Raw genomic sequence first — 17,077 nt, 5'->3', positions numbered from 1 at the left:
AGGAAATATGTAATATATATGTATATATACATATTATAAGGCACTACAGTTGATACAGTGTCGACTTTCCCTTCACACTTCCCAGGAATGTCCAGCTCTGTGTGGATCCAGGCTCTGCCATTTTTAGACCAATTTAAGTGGATGGTCATATTCAAGTTTGGAAAACAACCAATGAAAATATTGAGACCAAAAAGGAAAAATAACCACTTTGAGCTTTGAAATGTAAAAACACACTTTGAAGCTCCGTAATCTATATAGCTTTCCCAAGTGGGTACCAAATAGTTTCCATTATACTATAACCCAGAATATCACGAAACATTCAAACAATGTCTGTAACAAAATACCCTAGAAAGTGTTGACTGACATTTTAAAGTTGTTATTTTAAAAGTCTGTGGTAAAAGAAAAAAGATAAATAGAAAAATGTATGAATTAATAGATATCCATTTAAATTGTTATGTTGACACGGCAAATAAAAAATGTATGGTAGTTCTAGTTGAGGATACCAGCTGGAGTTAGATGAGTCAATAGTGGTTTAGAGCAACTAACCAGCCATAAATGGAGGAGGTTTAAGTTGGTTGATGCATTAACCAACTCAAGCATCTTTACTTAAAATACCAGACATTATTCATCTTAAAGAATTAAATCATATCGTAACTACCATCAGTATTGATATCTATATATCAACTATATCTATTCTAGTGGTTCAAGATTACCAACTATTTTCTACCAAACTTTAAGAGCATTCTGGGTAAAAAAAAATAATTGGGAGTTGAATACAAACACTTCATGGATTCAGTAGAAGAACACAAAGAAGCTGAATTATTTTATTTATTCTCCACATGTTGCATAGTGATCGGGGGCTGTGACATTATTAATAATTTTTAAAAAAAGAACCGTTTCACCACAAAAGAAAAAAAAGACACAAAACTCCTTCAATTGCCGACATACAGTATTATAGTGAGACACAGCTGGAGACGTCGTGAGAGCTCGATTTAAAAAAAAACAACAACAAAGGACAGTTGGATGAATCTGCATAAATACACCTTTTATTTTTCACTGATGAACAGATCCAGTTATACAAACGCCAACACAGAGCTCTGGAAATAACGGGACCAATCAGTGAGACAATGACTGTACATTCTGGATGTGAACCTTTTCTTTTTTGCTCCCTCCTTCCCTCCCACCACCGCTCTACATCCCTTCTTTTACGTGGAGGTAACATCTACTTATCCAACATATCATCTACAAATGAAAGAAGAATGCACCTGAAGTGAGAGTTCCGCTCATTGGTAGTAAGACACGACAAATGTCCCTTTTTTTTCTTTTAATGCCAGTGGTGTGAAAGCAAATTATGTTCCTTTTTTTCTTTAGTTGCCAAGAATCAGGTGTAATTTGTAGTAAAACTGTAATCTTATCTTAAACCGTACGGTCACATACACACTCTCACTCATACAAATAAAAATACTGGTTTGTTTGTCCCTTCATGTTACAAAAAAAACAAAAACTACAACAATGTTATTTCTTGTTCATGATCTGGCCAGAGAACGCGTCCCTCCGATAAATAAAAACACACAATCCTTCCTATTATCTAAGTGCAGTTTCTTAATCATGCGGCCTTCAGCAGCTCATAATCGCTCCCCCCGGTTTGTCCCACAAACATTTTTTCATTCTCAGGAAACACAAGTCTTGAACGCAACAGCGACAAATGCCTGCCCTCGGTGTAACGGTCAGGGGGTCCGAGGGCGGGTACTTGACGCTGGTTGTTCTTCATGTTTAGTGTACGAGTAGATGGGGTTGAAAAAAAAACTTAAGTGTCCACCTTTTTGTTTCTTTTTTTTTTTCTTCCCCTGCATCCCTCTTTGGTTCCAGAGTTGCAACAGAGCAGAGGGAGGAAGAGAGAAAAGAGGTGGAGGGGTCTGGACTTGAAGTGGAGGAGGAGGAGGAGGAGGAGAGGATTTGAACTGGAAAAAAATTGGTTGTATTCATGTTTCCTGGCCATCGGTTGCAGGGGTCTCGTTGGCGATGGGCAGGTCTGAGTCAGTTTCCCGGTTGGAGATGCGGTCCAGCTCCGCCTGTACGTCGCTCAGACCCAGTTTGGAACCTGCAACCATCATTCCAAAGAAAAGAATAAAATAAAAATCAATCGTGTCACCATAACACATTCGCAGCAAAACAAGGACATTGCATTGCATAAGGTTCAGGTGAGGAGACAATTCCACATGATTTAGAAAAGGGCTGGATAACAAATGTTTATTCCAATAATGATCACCTGACTTGGCGAATGTTTGAAGAAGGAATGATGTCTTGAAAAGCAGTCCATAAAAAAAGGCAACAAAACACACCAACTGCCATTTTACTGTTGGGTTGTATAACAAAGAACGATGTATTTACATTATAGTTATTAAATTAATTAATTTAAAAAAGTGCACCACTGAAATATATGTAGGACTTTTGTATCATTGAGTTTTTTGACCAAATGAACTCATTTATTATTTCGTCAATGATGGCAAATAAATATTCTGGCATAAATAATGGCACTGATGGAAATACACATAGAAATTGAGGTCACCCCGAATTCAGAGTCAGGAGGACAAGTCGGGACAGGCTGAGTCAGAGGAGGACAAGAAAGAATAAGACGAGTCAGGAGGATGAGTCAGGACAAGACGAGTCATGAGGATGAGTGAGGACAAGACGGAATAAGACGAGTCAGGAGGACGAGTCAGGAGGACGAGTCAGGAGGACAAGTCAGGACAAGACGAGTCATGAGGATGAGTGAGGACAAGACGGAATAAGACGAGTCAGGAGGACGAGTCAGGAGGACGAGTCAGGAGGACGAGTCAGGAGGACGAGTCAGGACAAGAGAAGTCAGGACAAGACGAGTCAGGAGGAAGAGTCAAGAGGACGAGTCAGGAGGAAGAGTCAGGACAAGACCAGTCAGGAGGATGAGTCAGGAGGACAAGTCAGGACAAGACCAGTCATGAGGATGAGTGAGGACAAGACGGAATAAGACGAGTCAGGAGGACGAGTCAGGACAAGAGAAGTCAGGACAAGACGAGTCAGGACAAGAGAAGTCAGGACAAGACGAGTCAGGACAAGACGAGTCAGGAGGACGAGCCAGGAGGATGAGCCAGGAGGATGAGTCAGGAGGATGAGTGAGGAAAAGACGAGTCAGGAGGACGAAAAAGGACAAGACGAGTCCGAACAAGAATATACAGGGTAGGACAAGACAGAATAAGACGAGTCAGGAGGACGAGTCAGGACAAGACGAGTCAGGACAAGACAAGCCAGGACAAGACATTCAGGAGGATGAGTCAGGAGGACGAGTCAGGACAAGACGAGTCAGGAGGATGAGTCAGGACAAGACGAGTCAGGAGGACGAGTCAGGACAAGACGAGTCAGGAGGATGAGTCAGGAGGACAAGTCAGGACAAGACGAGTCATGAGGATGAGTGAGGACAAGACGGAATAAGACGAGTCAGGAGGACGAGTCAGGACAAGACGAGTCAGGAGGATGAGTCAGGAGGACGAGTCAGGACAAGACGAGTCAGGACAAGACGAGTCATGAGGATGAGTGAGGACAAGACGGAATAAGACGAGTCAGGAGGACGAGTCAGGACAAGAGAAGTCAGGACAAGACGAGTCAGGACAAGACGAGTCAGGACAAGACGAGTCAGGACAAGACGAGTCAGGACAAGACGAGTCAGGAGGAAGAGCCAGGAGGATGAGCAAGGAAAAGACGAGTCAGGAGGACGAGTCAGGAGGACGAGTCAGGAGGACGAGTCAGGAGGACGAAAAAGGACAAGACGAGTCAGGACAAGACGAGTCAGGAGGACGAGTCAGGAGGACGAGTCAGGAGGACGAGTCAGGAGGACGAGTCAGGACAAGACGAGTCAGGGCAAGACGAGTCAGGAGGACGAGCCAGGAGGATGAGTGAGGAAAAGACGAGTCAGGAGGACAAGTCAGGAGGACGAGTCAGGAGGACGAGTCAGGAGGACGAGTCAGGACAAGTTTTCTACTCACTCTTGACTAAGGTTTAGGATCATTTTGAAAGTAATCGGTTCATTTTTTTAGAGTTATAGGCAAACATACAAGTCCATGTGACACGTGACTCACTTATACGTCCAAAAAAGACACTTAATACATCCAAATACCTCCGTACTGTCTTTAACGACCCTATTGTATTGCATTGACATAAGCAAAAGTTTCGGAAAAATGTAACAAGTCTGTATTTTAATATTGTTTTTAGTGTAAGATCCCAGTCACTCAGGGTAATTCTCGCTTACTTTTTGGAACAATTCATTTTGTTGAGGTGTCGGTACAAGAGGAACATTATTTTTTTAACGCGTCTTTTGGACCAAGACATGTTATCCCCATTTTTGACCATTTTATGGCACGAATTACTCCCAAATAATTCCCCCACCCCTTAGTCGACATGACTAGAACACAGTGAAATATTATTTTCCATCAGGAAAAGTGTGAGAATATATAATATCAACCTTATTTGCTCAGAAAACGTGTTCAAATTAGACAAACTATCAAGAAAACTTGAGACAGAATCGGTGACATAAAGTAATAAGTCATCTGCAAACAGAGAAACTGTCGTGAACCACTTCTTTAATGTCGGCGGATGTTATTTGAAAGTATTAAACTTATAGCGCCCTCTACAGTCTTGATGAGAATGAGATCTTTCACAAACAAAAGCACAACAAAACCTAAATAAAGTCCATCCAGCATCGGATCAACCACTGCACCTGAGATCAGAAGATCCTTCTAGATAGTACCAAGAGACTTTATTACATCAAGTTCTGGGAGAAAACCTTTGATTTCAGTGAAGACGACAAACTCCCGATCCCTCCTTTTCTCAACTTGACGCTGTGGAAAGATAAACTGAGTTTCTATCAAGGATGATCTCCTGGGGTGCTTGTTAACCAGCTTTTATATGTGACTCATGGAGTATGATACAGAAGTGGCAGGGAAGTGAGTCATAGTCACATGTGCTGTCGAATACTGCAATACTACCCCTGTAGTCACACGGCAGTACACTCTATCGTGATACCTTTACTTATATTGAACTCACATCTTTTCATCATCTGCTCCGTTTTCATCAAAAGACTAATATCCTGTTTCATTTGAAGAGGTTCAAAATGTTCCGGGACAAATGTGTAATTTAAACCTCGTGACTAACAGTAGGAACAAATCCTTTATTGAGATAGTATTTCTACTATCGTGAGTCACGGAGAGGTTTCAGGTGATTCAAATAAAGCTTAATCTTATGTTTAATTTGACGTTTTCCAATTAGTTTACAGCCAACACAAGAATTGTAGTTTGACTTTAAACCAAGACGAAACAATGGAAAGGTTTTAAATCAGAAGATAAAGGTCTTTTTTGTTGCTTTTTTTCAGGAGTCAAAATTGAGTCTATTTCATAGTAATGTGTTGATGAGGCTTCATGAAATAGTCGATGAGGTATCATGATACAGTTTCTTCATGTAAAAAAGACCACTAGATGTCACTCTCTGCTTTATAATCATTGTCAAACTAAGAGTGCCATCTAACGGTATTTCAAAACGAAGACTCTGCATCATGATACCTCATCTGTTTCATGAAGTTTCATCAACTGTATCGTGATACATCATCTGTTTCATGAAGCTTCATCAACTGTATCCTGATACCTCATCCGTTTCATGAAGCTTCATCAACTGTATCCTGATACCTCATCCGTTTCATGAAGCTTCATTAACTGTATCATGATACCTCATCAGTTTCATGAAGTTTCATCAACTGTATCCTGATACCTCATCTGGTTAATGAAGCTTCATCAACTGTATCATGATACCTCATCAGTTTCATGAAGCTTCATCTACTGTATCCTGATACCTCATCTGTTTCATGAAGCTTCATCAACTGTATCATGATACCTCATCTGTTTCATGAAGCTTCATTAACTGTATCATGATACCTCATCGGTTTCATGAAGCTTCATCAACTGCATCATGATACCTCATCCGTTTCATGAAGCTTCATTAACACATCACCGCCATTTAGTAGTGATGGGCTGATGAAGCTTCATGAAACAGTGTCACGTTGTTTAGAGGTCAGTAGGTGGCGCCATCAGTTTAAATGTGATGTGAGGTTTCATTAGAATAGTTGTTCAAAACTAAGGAAAATAATGACACTGCTTCATGAAGCTTCATCAGACCATCACTACCATTTAGGACACGACACTACCCAACTAAGGTAAATAAAAAAAAAAAAATTGTAAATCTCAATATTCTGACATAAAAAAAATCAAATCAAATTTTTGGTCACACGTGACTGTTTACAAGACTCTGGAGTGGAATATCAATTAAAATAGAGCCACATTATTTTATTGCACTTGATGCAGGTGAAAGGTCGACTGTGTTTCATACGTTACATAAAAATTCAGAAAAGGTTTCTTTAAAAGGTGCGGCCAAGCTGACGCTAATGAGATCAGGACGAAGCATGTTTCTTGTCCGACTCTCTCATCTTCACACTGTCATCCTGCATCATATCAGAGGATCTCAAGAGTCCACCGTTGATCTCACACCATGCAATGACTACGAAAATTGTTTGAAAACCAAAATCTCCCTTTAATTAAACAAGGTAAAAACTCCAAAGCAGGTCAATGAGACATGTTTATTATAAAGGAAATAAATACGATGTTGAATTCATCAGACAATATCTATTTAAGTAAACATCCATGATAAGAGAATATTCTCTTCACTCTTTGCATTAAGCTTTTCAGTTTTATCGAATACTTCAACCATCTTTTTGCCATATTCACTTGACATTTGTACGTTTTATTCGTCCGTACACATCAAAAAATATATGTTTAAATATAAATCTATGATCATGGCTGAAGCTTTTTCACTTTTAGGTTATTTTAAGTGAATGATATTATAAATCTATATCTAATTATATATACTCTATAATTTGAGAGTATGACAAAGAAACAAAGAAACACACATATAATGAGTATATAGTAGCTCCACTGCAGTAAACATGAACAAAAGAAGTAACTTAATATACTTCACATCTGCCAGCCTTAATCAAACCATGTGCAATTTTAAAGGGAACTGAGAAGGCGAGGCAACATGCCTGATAAGAAAATGGGGTCAAACTTGAGTATCACAGAGACGTTGCCATGCATGATCGTAAACCATTAACTTGGTCTTTCCAGCCATTTATTTAGGAAACAACTGTAACATACGGTGATCTCTATCATAGATGTGCAATCCCATTAAAAAAAAAGAAGCTGTACAACAGATTTAAGAAGCTGTGGCATCATCTCCAAAAAGGCCATGCAAGTCTTGATAATTCTGCGCTCAAGTCCGATTTTGAAGCTTTTGATCGCAGTGTAAGTCGTACGAAGCACACAGGCCTGATCTCAAATAGGTTCCGGGTAGAGATGCAAACTCAAACAAGGGTGAAACAGGACCAGAGGAGCAGGAGGAGGAGGAGGATGATAGAGACGAGCAGTAGTAAACTAGGAGGTTCTGGCTCACACACACCTTATCGAGGCCAGCATCCTCTGACTAGGTGGACAACATCATACCACACCGTGAATGATGTTGACAATGATGTTAAACAGTCATGAAAATGAGTATTTTTTTTTAGTATGGACATGCTAAAGATATACAACAGGTGTTTTGGAGTAGTGAACATCTACTACAGGGGTCTCAAAGTTGTGGCCCGTGGCATGATATTGTTTGGCCCTCAATGTATTCTTGTTTTTATGAGTGCAGGCAGAGCAAGAGACTCCATTTTAGATCGACGTCTGATGGTTAAGGAATAAAGAACATGAGCTAAAATGTTAACATTTATATAGTTAAAGGTCAACTTATGTAAAACTCCAACTCTCTTGACTCACATGTTTCAAATGTTGAAGTCTTCCTCACCAAGATGCATGAAGTTCCTCATCATGACCATGTTTTACACTTATTACTTTATCAAGTTGCTCTGAAATCTTGGCGAACGAGAGGTTACGAGAGCGGAGTCCATTATGACTTAACAATGGCTTCACTCCTCTTCCAGCCGGCTGTAATCACGCCCCGCTTTTTTTATACAACGAGTCCCTTGGAGGTAGAGACTTCAGGGATTGATGACGTGCGGTGACAAACCCTGATGCTTTGACCAATCACAGCAGAGCGGGTGTGGTTATGGTCAACAAGATTTAATCTCCAGTGGGCGGGACTTAAGATAACTTTCTAATGTCAATATTTCAATGAAAATAGAGTTTTTGTTCAAACAAACACTGATGATACAATAAAGTCACAACATCTATTTAGACTTAAATCAAAACATTAATTGAACTTTAAGATGGAACAGATTTCCAAAATAAAACGACCTTAATTGGCAAATCCATGCAAAATAAACAAAGAAATAAAAATCAAATTTGTCAAATATGTTCAACATCCGGCCAGTTGAATTTGAGACCCCTGAACTACTACCACGGTGACAGCAGAATACAGGAAGTTCAATCACAAGGTTAAAAGATCAGAATTAAATAAAACAAAACAGGTGGAGGTGAATAAATTAAAAGTACGACCCAAAGGTGCCCACCTGACTTGCGTACGGTTCCGGGAGTATTGTTGCCCCCTCCTGGTGACCCGGGTCCCGCGGTTCCCGTTTTCTTTGTCAGTAGACTGTTGAAGAAGTTGGCCAGGACCCCCTCACTGGTCTGACCTGCAGAAAGATTTAGAAAAGAGGTCATCGACTGAAACAAGGTCAGGACGGGAAAGACGAGGCGCACCTGACTGAGGCATCGCGTTGGCCACGTTCGCCGCCGCAGAGCGATTACTCGTCCTGGGGGAGCCGCTGGGCGCTCGGGTGGTCGTGTCCTGGGAAGATGAACAGTTTCTCTCAAACACCGGGACGCCATTGGGAAGCAACTTCCACTTTAACAGGTACATATTACAGCAATCTTTTAAAAGCCAGATAATATTTAACAGCACCTTTTCTTTTTTCTTCTTGTTATTTTTGTAAATATATTTTGTAAATATGTTAGTGTATATATATAATATAGGGCAGATTTTTATTCTATTCTATTTAGATTTTTTTCATTTTATTTTCATTTCTGGGGGTTTTTATTTTTTGTATATTGCTGTTTAAACCGAATTTCCCCTCGCAGGACAAATAAAGGATTCTGATTCTGATTCACAGTCATAACTTGTTAATAGCGGTCGTTACGTTTTGGAAAACTCATCGCATTATTCTGCAAAATCTGCAAAATTAATTTGACATTTACTTGAACCTGCAAACTCAACGAGGTTCCATCCTGCTCAACACACCTCTCAGTAACGGTGACCTTTTAAAGTATATTGAAGGAAAAAACTAACAGCCAGCCATTTCCTGATATACAGTAAGAACATGTTTCAACAGCAAAAAAGCGCAAGACAGAACATCCCTAAAAATAACAAAAGCTGAACGAGAATAGCTTCTCACCACGGGTCGCCCAGGTGTCACAGCTGGCTGCTTGGCGAGGAGCGACTGCAGAACGGAGGAGAGAACAAACGATTCACTCCACTTTCCATCGGATAGAACTCGCGATGTTGGATAAAACATTTTTTAATTATTACCTGCAACTTTACCAGAAACACTTGGTCGTCTTCTGCCTGAATCTCCTTTTCGTGAACGATCTGAAAGCAGATTAAACAGCATTAGTGTGAGTTTTTAAAGTAGACCTGGTTCGTCGCACAATGATTTTACTCTTTACTGATGCAACTCTTGCATCTGAATCAGGGCAAATGCAATGATCCAAAAGTTGCTTATCACATAAAAAAAATTCAAATGTAAAACAACCAGATAAGCTTTTTCTGTGGTTAAACATTCCAGGTTGAGACTCCCAGGATTGATGACAGCCGTTGACTAACCTTGATGTTTGACCAGTCACACTAGAGTGGGCGTGGTTCAACAAGGTTTCATCTCCAGAAAAACATATCCTGTGTCTCAATTTGCATACTTCTCTTAGTGCACTGGTGGTTAGTATGCATCAGGATAGTGTACGTACTTACTAGTAACTAATTCTCCACAGATAGTATGTCTCAAATCAAACTCTGCTGCTACACACTAACAGGAAATGATGCGACAGCTTCTTCTTCTACTACTATTTAACGAGGATTTCAACCAGCTTAAGGAACACTATCGCCACCTGCTGGCAGCACGTTTGGTTTGGATCAAGAAATATAAGAAAAAAAATATTTGCGAGATATTTATGCCGGTATATACAGTATACATATATATATATATGATGTTACTTCCGTTTACAAACGTCAACGTCACTAAGACGGAGCCGTTTAGTGTAGAAAGTGTCCATCGATCCATACTCAGTTTTGTGGGCGTTTTAGTGACAATTTAGTGTGTATGGAGCACTACATTTCACATACTAAGAATTGAGACGCACTGATGATACAATAGAGTCAACCATCTATCCAACACACACTTGCATCAACACTTTAGACTTTTATTGAAGCTAAACAAATAAACTAAAGATTTGTCCAATGTGTAATAAAATGTTTATTTTTGTTATTATTGACTTCATAAAATGATTTTTTTAAACAACTATAGTTCAAAAAAGTGAAAGTATCTGGATCAGGAAATTTTCAATCGTCCAGCCCAACACATGAAGAGAAAAAAAAAAATCGACGAACGTCTGAGTACATGAGGCCCAAGGACAAACTAAAACTTAGTACGCCACAGGATTATTTTATAAGAGATCAAATAATCCCAGATAATTATAATTGTGTGTATCCGGTTTAAGATCAACATATATTTTCAATGTAACGCATTGGTTTAAGACACATTTCTCGTACCTTTCTAACTGGTGGTTTAACGATAACCTCCTCAAATCCATCGTCTATTTTCAACGTCTGGAGGTTCTCGTGGAGAATTGCGATCTTCTTCTCGTTGTCCCAGCCTGAGGGACTGGTCAAAGGGAAGAAAAAATACAATTTCAATAAACAGAGTGAGGTCCAAAGTACTAGTTGAATACTCGAAAACACACTCACATGAAGACGGCGTCTCTTTCCACTACTTGTGCCGGGCAGTTAAACGGGAAACCGTAGAGTCTGTGTACCAAATATTTATACAACACGTCCAGATTCTTCATCTCCTTCACTGATGTGTAAACGAGAGACGCTCCGTCTGACACGACTGTCAAGAAAATCTTACACATGACGACGTTACACACATTATATCGAACACTTATATTTCGTTGGCTCTACTTTGGCACCACGAGAGTTATTAGAGAAGTGTTGAGCAAGTGAACACGATCCAGAAGAAACATAAGATTGTACTTAAACTTGATTCTGAAGGAGAGTTATTAAAGTATGTTTGAAGTAGAAACTGACTAGTGGTGTGAGAAAATATTAATACACTGATATATCGCAATATTTCATCCACGATACGGAATCGATATTAATCAGTACTGTATGAATTTTATTTTTTGGCTTTAAATCATATTTTATGGTTTATATTTCAATAAAGTGAGTGTAAAACGAAGTGTATGTTCATTTTTCATTTTGACTGAGGTCGAGAGGATACATTCGACTCCAGCAGCTTTAAAGGTGATATTTGGACATATTTTGATTTCAAAACAAATGAAAGCAGTTACGACTTCGTCAAGAGTCATGTGGTCTGTAAATACTACAACACCAGAGTCAAGTACTACACAATACTACACATATATACTTTTTACTACAGTGTCGCAATATATTGCAACATATACAGATAATGTTTGATCAACATTGTTTAACAAAAGTGTAAACAGTTAAAATGCTATATATATCCATCTATCTATATATAGATATATATAAATATATCTATATATATATCTCTCAATGGTCCAAAAACGATCGGGCCTAGGACGGTACCAGTTTGCAAAGAATTTGTCCGTGCTGTACAGAAAAATGAAATCATTATATCTAGTATTCTATTGATTACATTACATCTGTCACTCTTGTCACTTCAAGTTTACGAAAAAAAAACCTAAAGTACCGTAAACTAAAGACAAAAAGTGAAACAAAAACCATGATTTATTTAACTTTTTCATTCTTTAATTTTCTTTACCGCATAATCCCTTATGGGGGTCGCGGGGTCTGAAGCCTGTCCCAGATTCTTTGGATGGGAGGCGGGGGACACCCTGGACAGGACGCCAGTCTGTCGCAGGACACACAAAGACACACAACCATTCACACACACACTCTTACCTACGGACAATTTCCCCAAGTTCTCAATCACCCTCTGTATGTTTTTGGACTGTGGGAGGAAACCGGAGTGCCCGGAGTAAACCCACGCAACACGGGGCGAACATACACACAGAAAGGTCACAGGTTGACTCCCTCCCGACCTGGAAGCGAACCAGCAACCTTCTTGCTGTGAGGCGTTTAACTGTAACAATACCTCAGTCAAAGGATACATTGAAGACAGAAATTTCTGATGTGGGACTGAATGAAGTCCAAGTGTTCGTCTCTGTAGTCGTGTTCCTTCTCCAACGTGCTGATGGCGTCACACTGACGAGAGACATCCATATCAAAATAATGTTTTCACGGAGATGGAGGTTCAGGATCATTACCTTGGTGCACACCACGACCACCGGCACGCCCAGGTTGTGCGTTAGCGTGTTGTCGCCCAGAGGCAACAGTATGCTCTCCTCGTCGTCGCTTCTTCTCTGCGGCGTCCCTTCCTCCCCGCTGCCGGGTTCTGTGTACTCCTGGAACTGCTTTACAACTGGACGTGTTCAGGGGTCATAGGTCAGTGTCAGCGATGGGATTATATACGCCTTCAGCATTGAGATCCTGTTTTTGTCTTTTCGTTTTTTCATTATTTTACTTCTTCTGACCTAAACTTTGTACTGCATCAACTTTTTCATAAATTTCTTTCTTTTTTTTTCTTTCTTCTATTCCTTTTTTCTCCCCGTTCACTCAAATGGGGAAACTTTTGAACTCATGTTTCAACTCCTTCCACTTTGACCTTCAGGTACTTTCATCTACTCTCACCTAGGAGCTTCATTCAACTTTAAAAACAATTTGTCTACTTACTACTACTTCCAATTTTACTACAAATTCTACTACTGATTTGACTAATTATAATTTTACTTATTTATTATTATTTTATTTATACTACCAATTATTCTACTACTTCTACTACTTATTATACTTCTACTACTTTTTCTACTCCCACTACTACTACTACTACTTCTACCACTATTTCTACTACTGCGTTTACTACTTATACTACTAATTATATTACTTCTACTCCCACTACTACTACTACTACTGCTTCTTCTACTTCTACTACTTCAACTCCCACTACTACTACTACTACTACTAATTCTACAACTGCGTTTACTACTGATTCTACAACTGCATTGACTACTTATAATACTAATTCTACTACTTCTACTCCCACTACTACTACTTCTACTACTGCTGCTTCTTCTACTTCTTCAACTCCCACTACTACTACTTGTACTACTGCGTTTACTACTTCTACTACTAATTCTACTACTTCTACTCCCACTATTAGAAGTAGTACAAGTCTACTACAACTAATTATACTACTTCTAGTTATTCTACTACTTCTTCTACTCCCACTAATACTTCTACTACAAATTCTACAATTTCTTTCTTCTTCTCCTTCTTTCTATTCTTCTTCTCAACCTTTTTTACTTTATTTCAACGTTTTCATATCAGTCTCCTTCCTTCATGCCATCATTTCAACTGTTTCCAGACATTTTTACTTTTTTACTACTTTCAGTTTACACATTAAACATTCAAAGTACATTTTCTTATGGAAATGCAATTCTTCTAGTTTACATGTACAGTATGTTCTATTCAATTGATTTTACAATTCTTTGAATCAAATGATTAAAACTGATATCATTTATGTCATAAAACTCAGTTCTTAAGAAGTATTTCTGTCATGTAATAACACAACATCATGCAGAAATGACTCACTTCTATGCTCCAGCTCTCGCAGTGTTTCAGGGGGGACCCGGAGTTTGTCTATGTGTTCCCTAGCAACAGCCGCCCACTTCTGAAGAGAGTCCATGGCGTTCCAGGGCCGCGACATGTCCACGGTGACGAGCAGCAGCGTGTTGCCGAGCGCGTCCACCGGCACCGCGACGCCCTGCAGCCCTTTGTGGTAGAGATCTCCGTCCAACACCCACGCGTTACATCTCGTTTGATCTGATGGGAAAATACATAATTAAAACACGTTCAATGGTCTCGTACTTTGATCCCAGCGTCGCATTTTTAATCCATTACCGTCGATGTCGTCGTCATGGACACTGAAGTAGAGGTATTCCAAACCACGACCTTTCATGTACTCTTCCACTCCTTGAAGCTTGGCGACCAAGGTGGTCTTCCCCGAGGCCACCTCACCTGAAGAAAGAGATGAATGAAAAGCTATTGAAAAGATATAGACATTTTATAATCAACCTTTTTCCACATTTGGAAGTAAGTTTTTTATATTTGTAAAGCTACTTTCACAGACCAGGGCCACAAAGTGCTTAAACAACAGAACAATACACACTTAAAACTTTAAAAGTATTAAGTAGGTACATTTAAAAACATTGAAGACAATACTTGACTTATTAAGAACTCTGAAAGAGATAAAGCACCAACAACAAAAATGGTGGAGATTAAGCATCTGCTCAAGAGCAACTGCCATGAATTCAACCATTTTATTTGTCATTGTTACTTGTTTTTTTTCCTATAATTAAATATATATGTTCCATCAGAATAATAAATTGTTTCATTTTACATTTCAATTTTTTGGAATTACTGAATTAAATAATGTATTCTCTTTTATTGACTAATTAAAGTCAATCATTTGTATATTCAAAGATTATTTTAATATTTTTTTTTAACTAATATTTTAAATGAATATATTGAATATATTCTAAATGAATGTATTTATTTTACACATAGTTTGATTGATGTTGATTTTGTAATTACAAATTTTTTTTAAATACGTTTTCCTTTTTTTTTTCCCAGAATATTTTAAATAAAATGTCAGAACATTAATTCAATATAAAATTGTATATATTCTAATAGTATAATAAATCCACCAGAGGATAATTCTAACAAGCTACTACTTAAAAATATTGAGAAAGTAAATGAAAATTGAGAAAATTCATTTGGATTATTTGGAGTAAAAAGCTTAAAATTGCTTACAATTAACAACATTATATTAAGTTTTAAAATTTGAACTTTTATATCTGATGTCAACAATGTAATTATTTCACAGTTTTTATTTTATTTATAAACGGTTTGAATAATGTTTTCCTTAAAATCCCTTCCATTAACGTTTTAGAAAAATGTAGTTTAATCACAACATTCTTTATTTTTTTCCTATTGTTTTGTTCCGGTTGTCATGGTTGCGTTATTCCACCCCCCAATGTGTAATACCGCCTCGTGTCGACAGGGGGGAGGAGACAAAAAGCTGGTGTTGTGATGGAGAGAATCCACACTTTTGTTTCTCCATCTTCACAGCGACAACATTCTTGTTCGCACACGTGTGTCATCATCGTGAAGCGGAAGTAGATTCAGAGTAAAAAAGTATCGATCACAGTGACGTCACGTGGACATCTCTTCCCCAGCATTGCTAGAATGACTTGCACGATTTCCACGAGGATGAAGGTGCTGTGCGCGCCCCCGTGCGCGTGCACAAATCACGCTCTTTATTGTGTCAATACACCTGTGTACACCTGTGCGTTTATATCCAAATCCAGACATTATTAAACGAAAACCGATTTATCGATGGGTTTGTTGTCCCTGCTAGGAGGGACCGGGAGGCTGCGGGATACACACCCATGACCAGGACATTCTTCCCGCACGGTAGCTTGGATCTTGAATGGGTCGAGACTTCACTCAGGATGGTGGACCTGCAAACAGAACATTCCAAATAAAAAACACAGACCACGAGATGTTTTTTTTTTTAAAGCGACCATTAACAGCGACTCTGATGCTGATGCTAGTTAGCCACGTTAGCATTCCTAGCTGTCAAACCATCACCCGACAACCACTCGGAATTAAAAAACAAAACCCCCTCGTTTTTTTAAAAAAAAAGCTCGTCAAACCCACCATAAGTCCTGTCCGTCTTCTTCCTCCAGGACGGAGTTGTCCAGGGTGCTCGCGGGTCCAGCAGAGCTGGAGGATAAGAGTGAACTCCTCCCCGCAGACGCCATCTTCGCAGGGCTTGTGTGTGGAAGCCGAGACCAGAGCGCCCGGATGTAGCGACGTTAGCATCGGCTGACGCCGGAGCCACGGGGCGTGGTTCGCCCGCAACAAAGCCCGGGTCAGTCCTGCCAGACGTGGATGAGCTCATGGCGTGTCCGTCACTTGGAGATCACCTCAAAAAAACCCGATGACAACATGGAAACAATCCTGGCTTTTAACAACAACAAATAATGACGTTAAAAAAGATAATCCTGTGTAACAACATTCCCTAATTTAAGATAATCTTAATTTTATAAAATATATAAGTCACTAACTTATTCTTATACTTTCACACCGATTATTATTCCACTGAATTTTATCATCCATGTTATATGTATTATTTTCATCACAACTAGTCATTGATATTGGAGACTAGTTAAGTTGTGAGTCAATTCTCAGGAGCTGAATGTGCAAAAAATGTATATAAAAGTTATTTTATTGTGCTTTATATTACCTTTTAAAGGACAACGAAAGTGTTGCTTTAAGTGTGTTTTAAATAGATGTTGGAGTCTATTGTATTATTAGTGTCTGTTTGTACAAAACTCTATTTTCATTGAAATATTGACAGTAGAAAATGAAAACACTTTGTTGTTTTGGAGATGAAATCTTGTTGACCACCCACTCTATAACATGAAGGTTTGTCTCCGCGCGTCATCAATCCCGGAAGTCTTCACCTCCAAGGGACTCGTTGTATAAACAAAGCGGGTGTGATTACAGCTTGCTGGAGGAGGAGTGAAGCCATTATTACGTCATAATGGACTCTCGTAACCTCTCGTTCGCCCAGATTTTCACAGCAACTTTATAAAGTAATAAGTGTAGACATGGTCATGATGAGGAA

At 39.1% G+C, this 17,077-nt stretch overlaps 1 protein-coding gene across 1 annotated transcript; it reads right to left on the bottom strand.

Moving 5' to 3' along the window:
• Positions 1–1,024: 1,024 nt before the first annotated feature.
• Positions 1,025–16,222, bottom strand: dync1li1 (dynein, cytoplasmic 1, light intermediate chain 1). The gene is made up of 13 exons (XM_087786366.1): positions 16,105–16,222; positions 15,832–15,905; positions 14,284–14,400; positions 13,975–14,205; positions 12,591–12,745; positions 12,435–12,528; positions 11,026–11,161; positions 10,831–10,942; positions 9,598–9,657; positions 9,464–9,508; positions 8,772–8,859; positions 8,582–8,704; positions 1,025–2,101 (listed from the first exon to the last, which is right to left on the bottom strand). Exons 1-13 carry the CDS (start codon positions 16,206–16,208, stop codon positions 1,983–1,985), a joined length of 1,458 nt encoding a protein of 485 aa, XP_087642492.1. The 5' UTR covers positions 16,209–16,222; the 3' UTR covers positions 1,025–1,982.
• Positions 16,223–17,077: the final 855 nt, after the last annotated feature.

Source organism: Callionymus lyra, chromosome 3, assembly GCF_982586985.1.
Source record: "Callionymus lyra chromosome 3, fCalLyr1.hap1.1, whole genome shotgun sequence".
Taxonomy (NCBI): domain Eukaryota; kingdom Metazoa; phylum Chordata; class Actinopteri; order Syngnathiformes; family Callionymidae; genus Callionymus; species Callionymus lyra.
Note: the sequence above shows the minus strand (reverse complement) of the source record. Positions and strands in the feature narration are given on the sequence as shown.

Bases quoted from the DNA above. Each gene is read 5' to 3' on its own strand.
- dync1li1 (XM_087786366.1), bottom strand. From the start codon at position 16,208: ATGGCGTCTGCGGGGAGGAGTTCACTCTTATCCTCCAGCTCTGCTGGA. The intron at 11,162-12,434 runs GTATCCTTTGAC...CAGTCGTGTCAG, and splicing joins CAGAAATTTCTGTCTTCAAT to ACGGAGCGTCTCTCGTTTAC. The intron at 2,102-8,581 runs GTGGGCACCTTT...TGATGGTTGCAG, and splicing joins CGGAACCGTACGCAAGTCAG to GTTCCAAACTGGGTCTGAGC.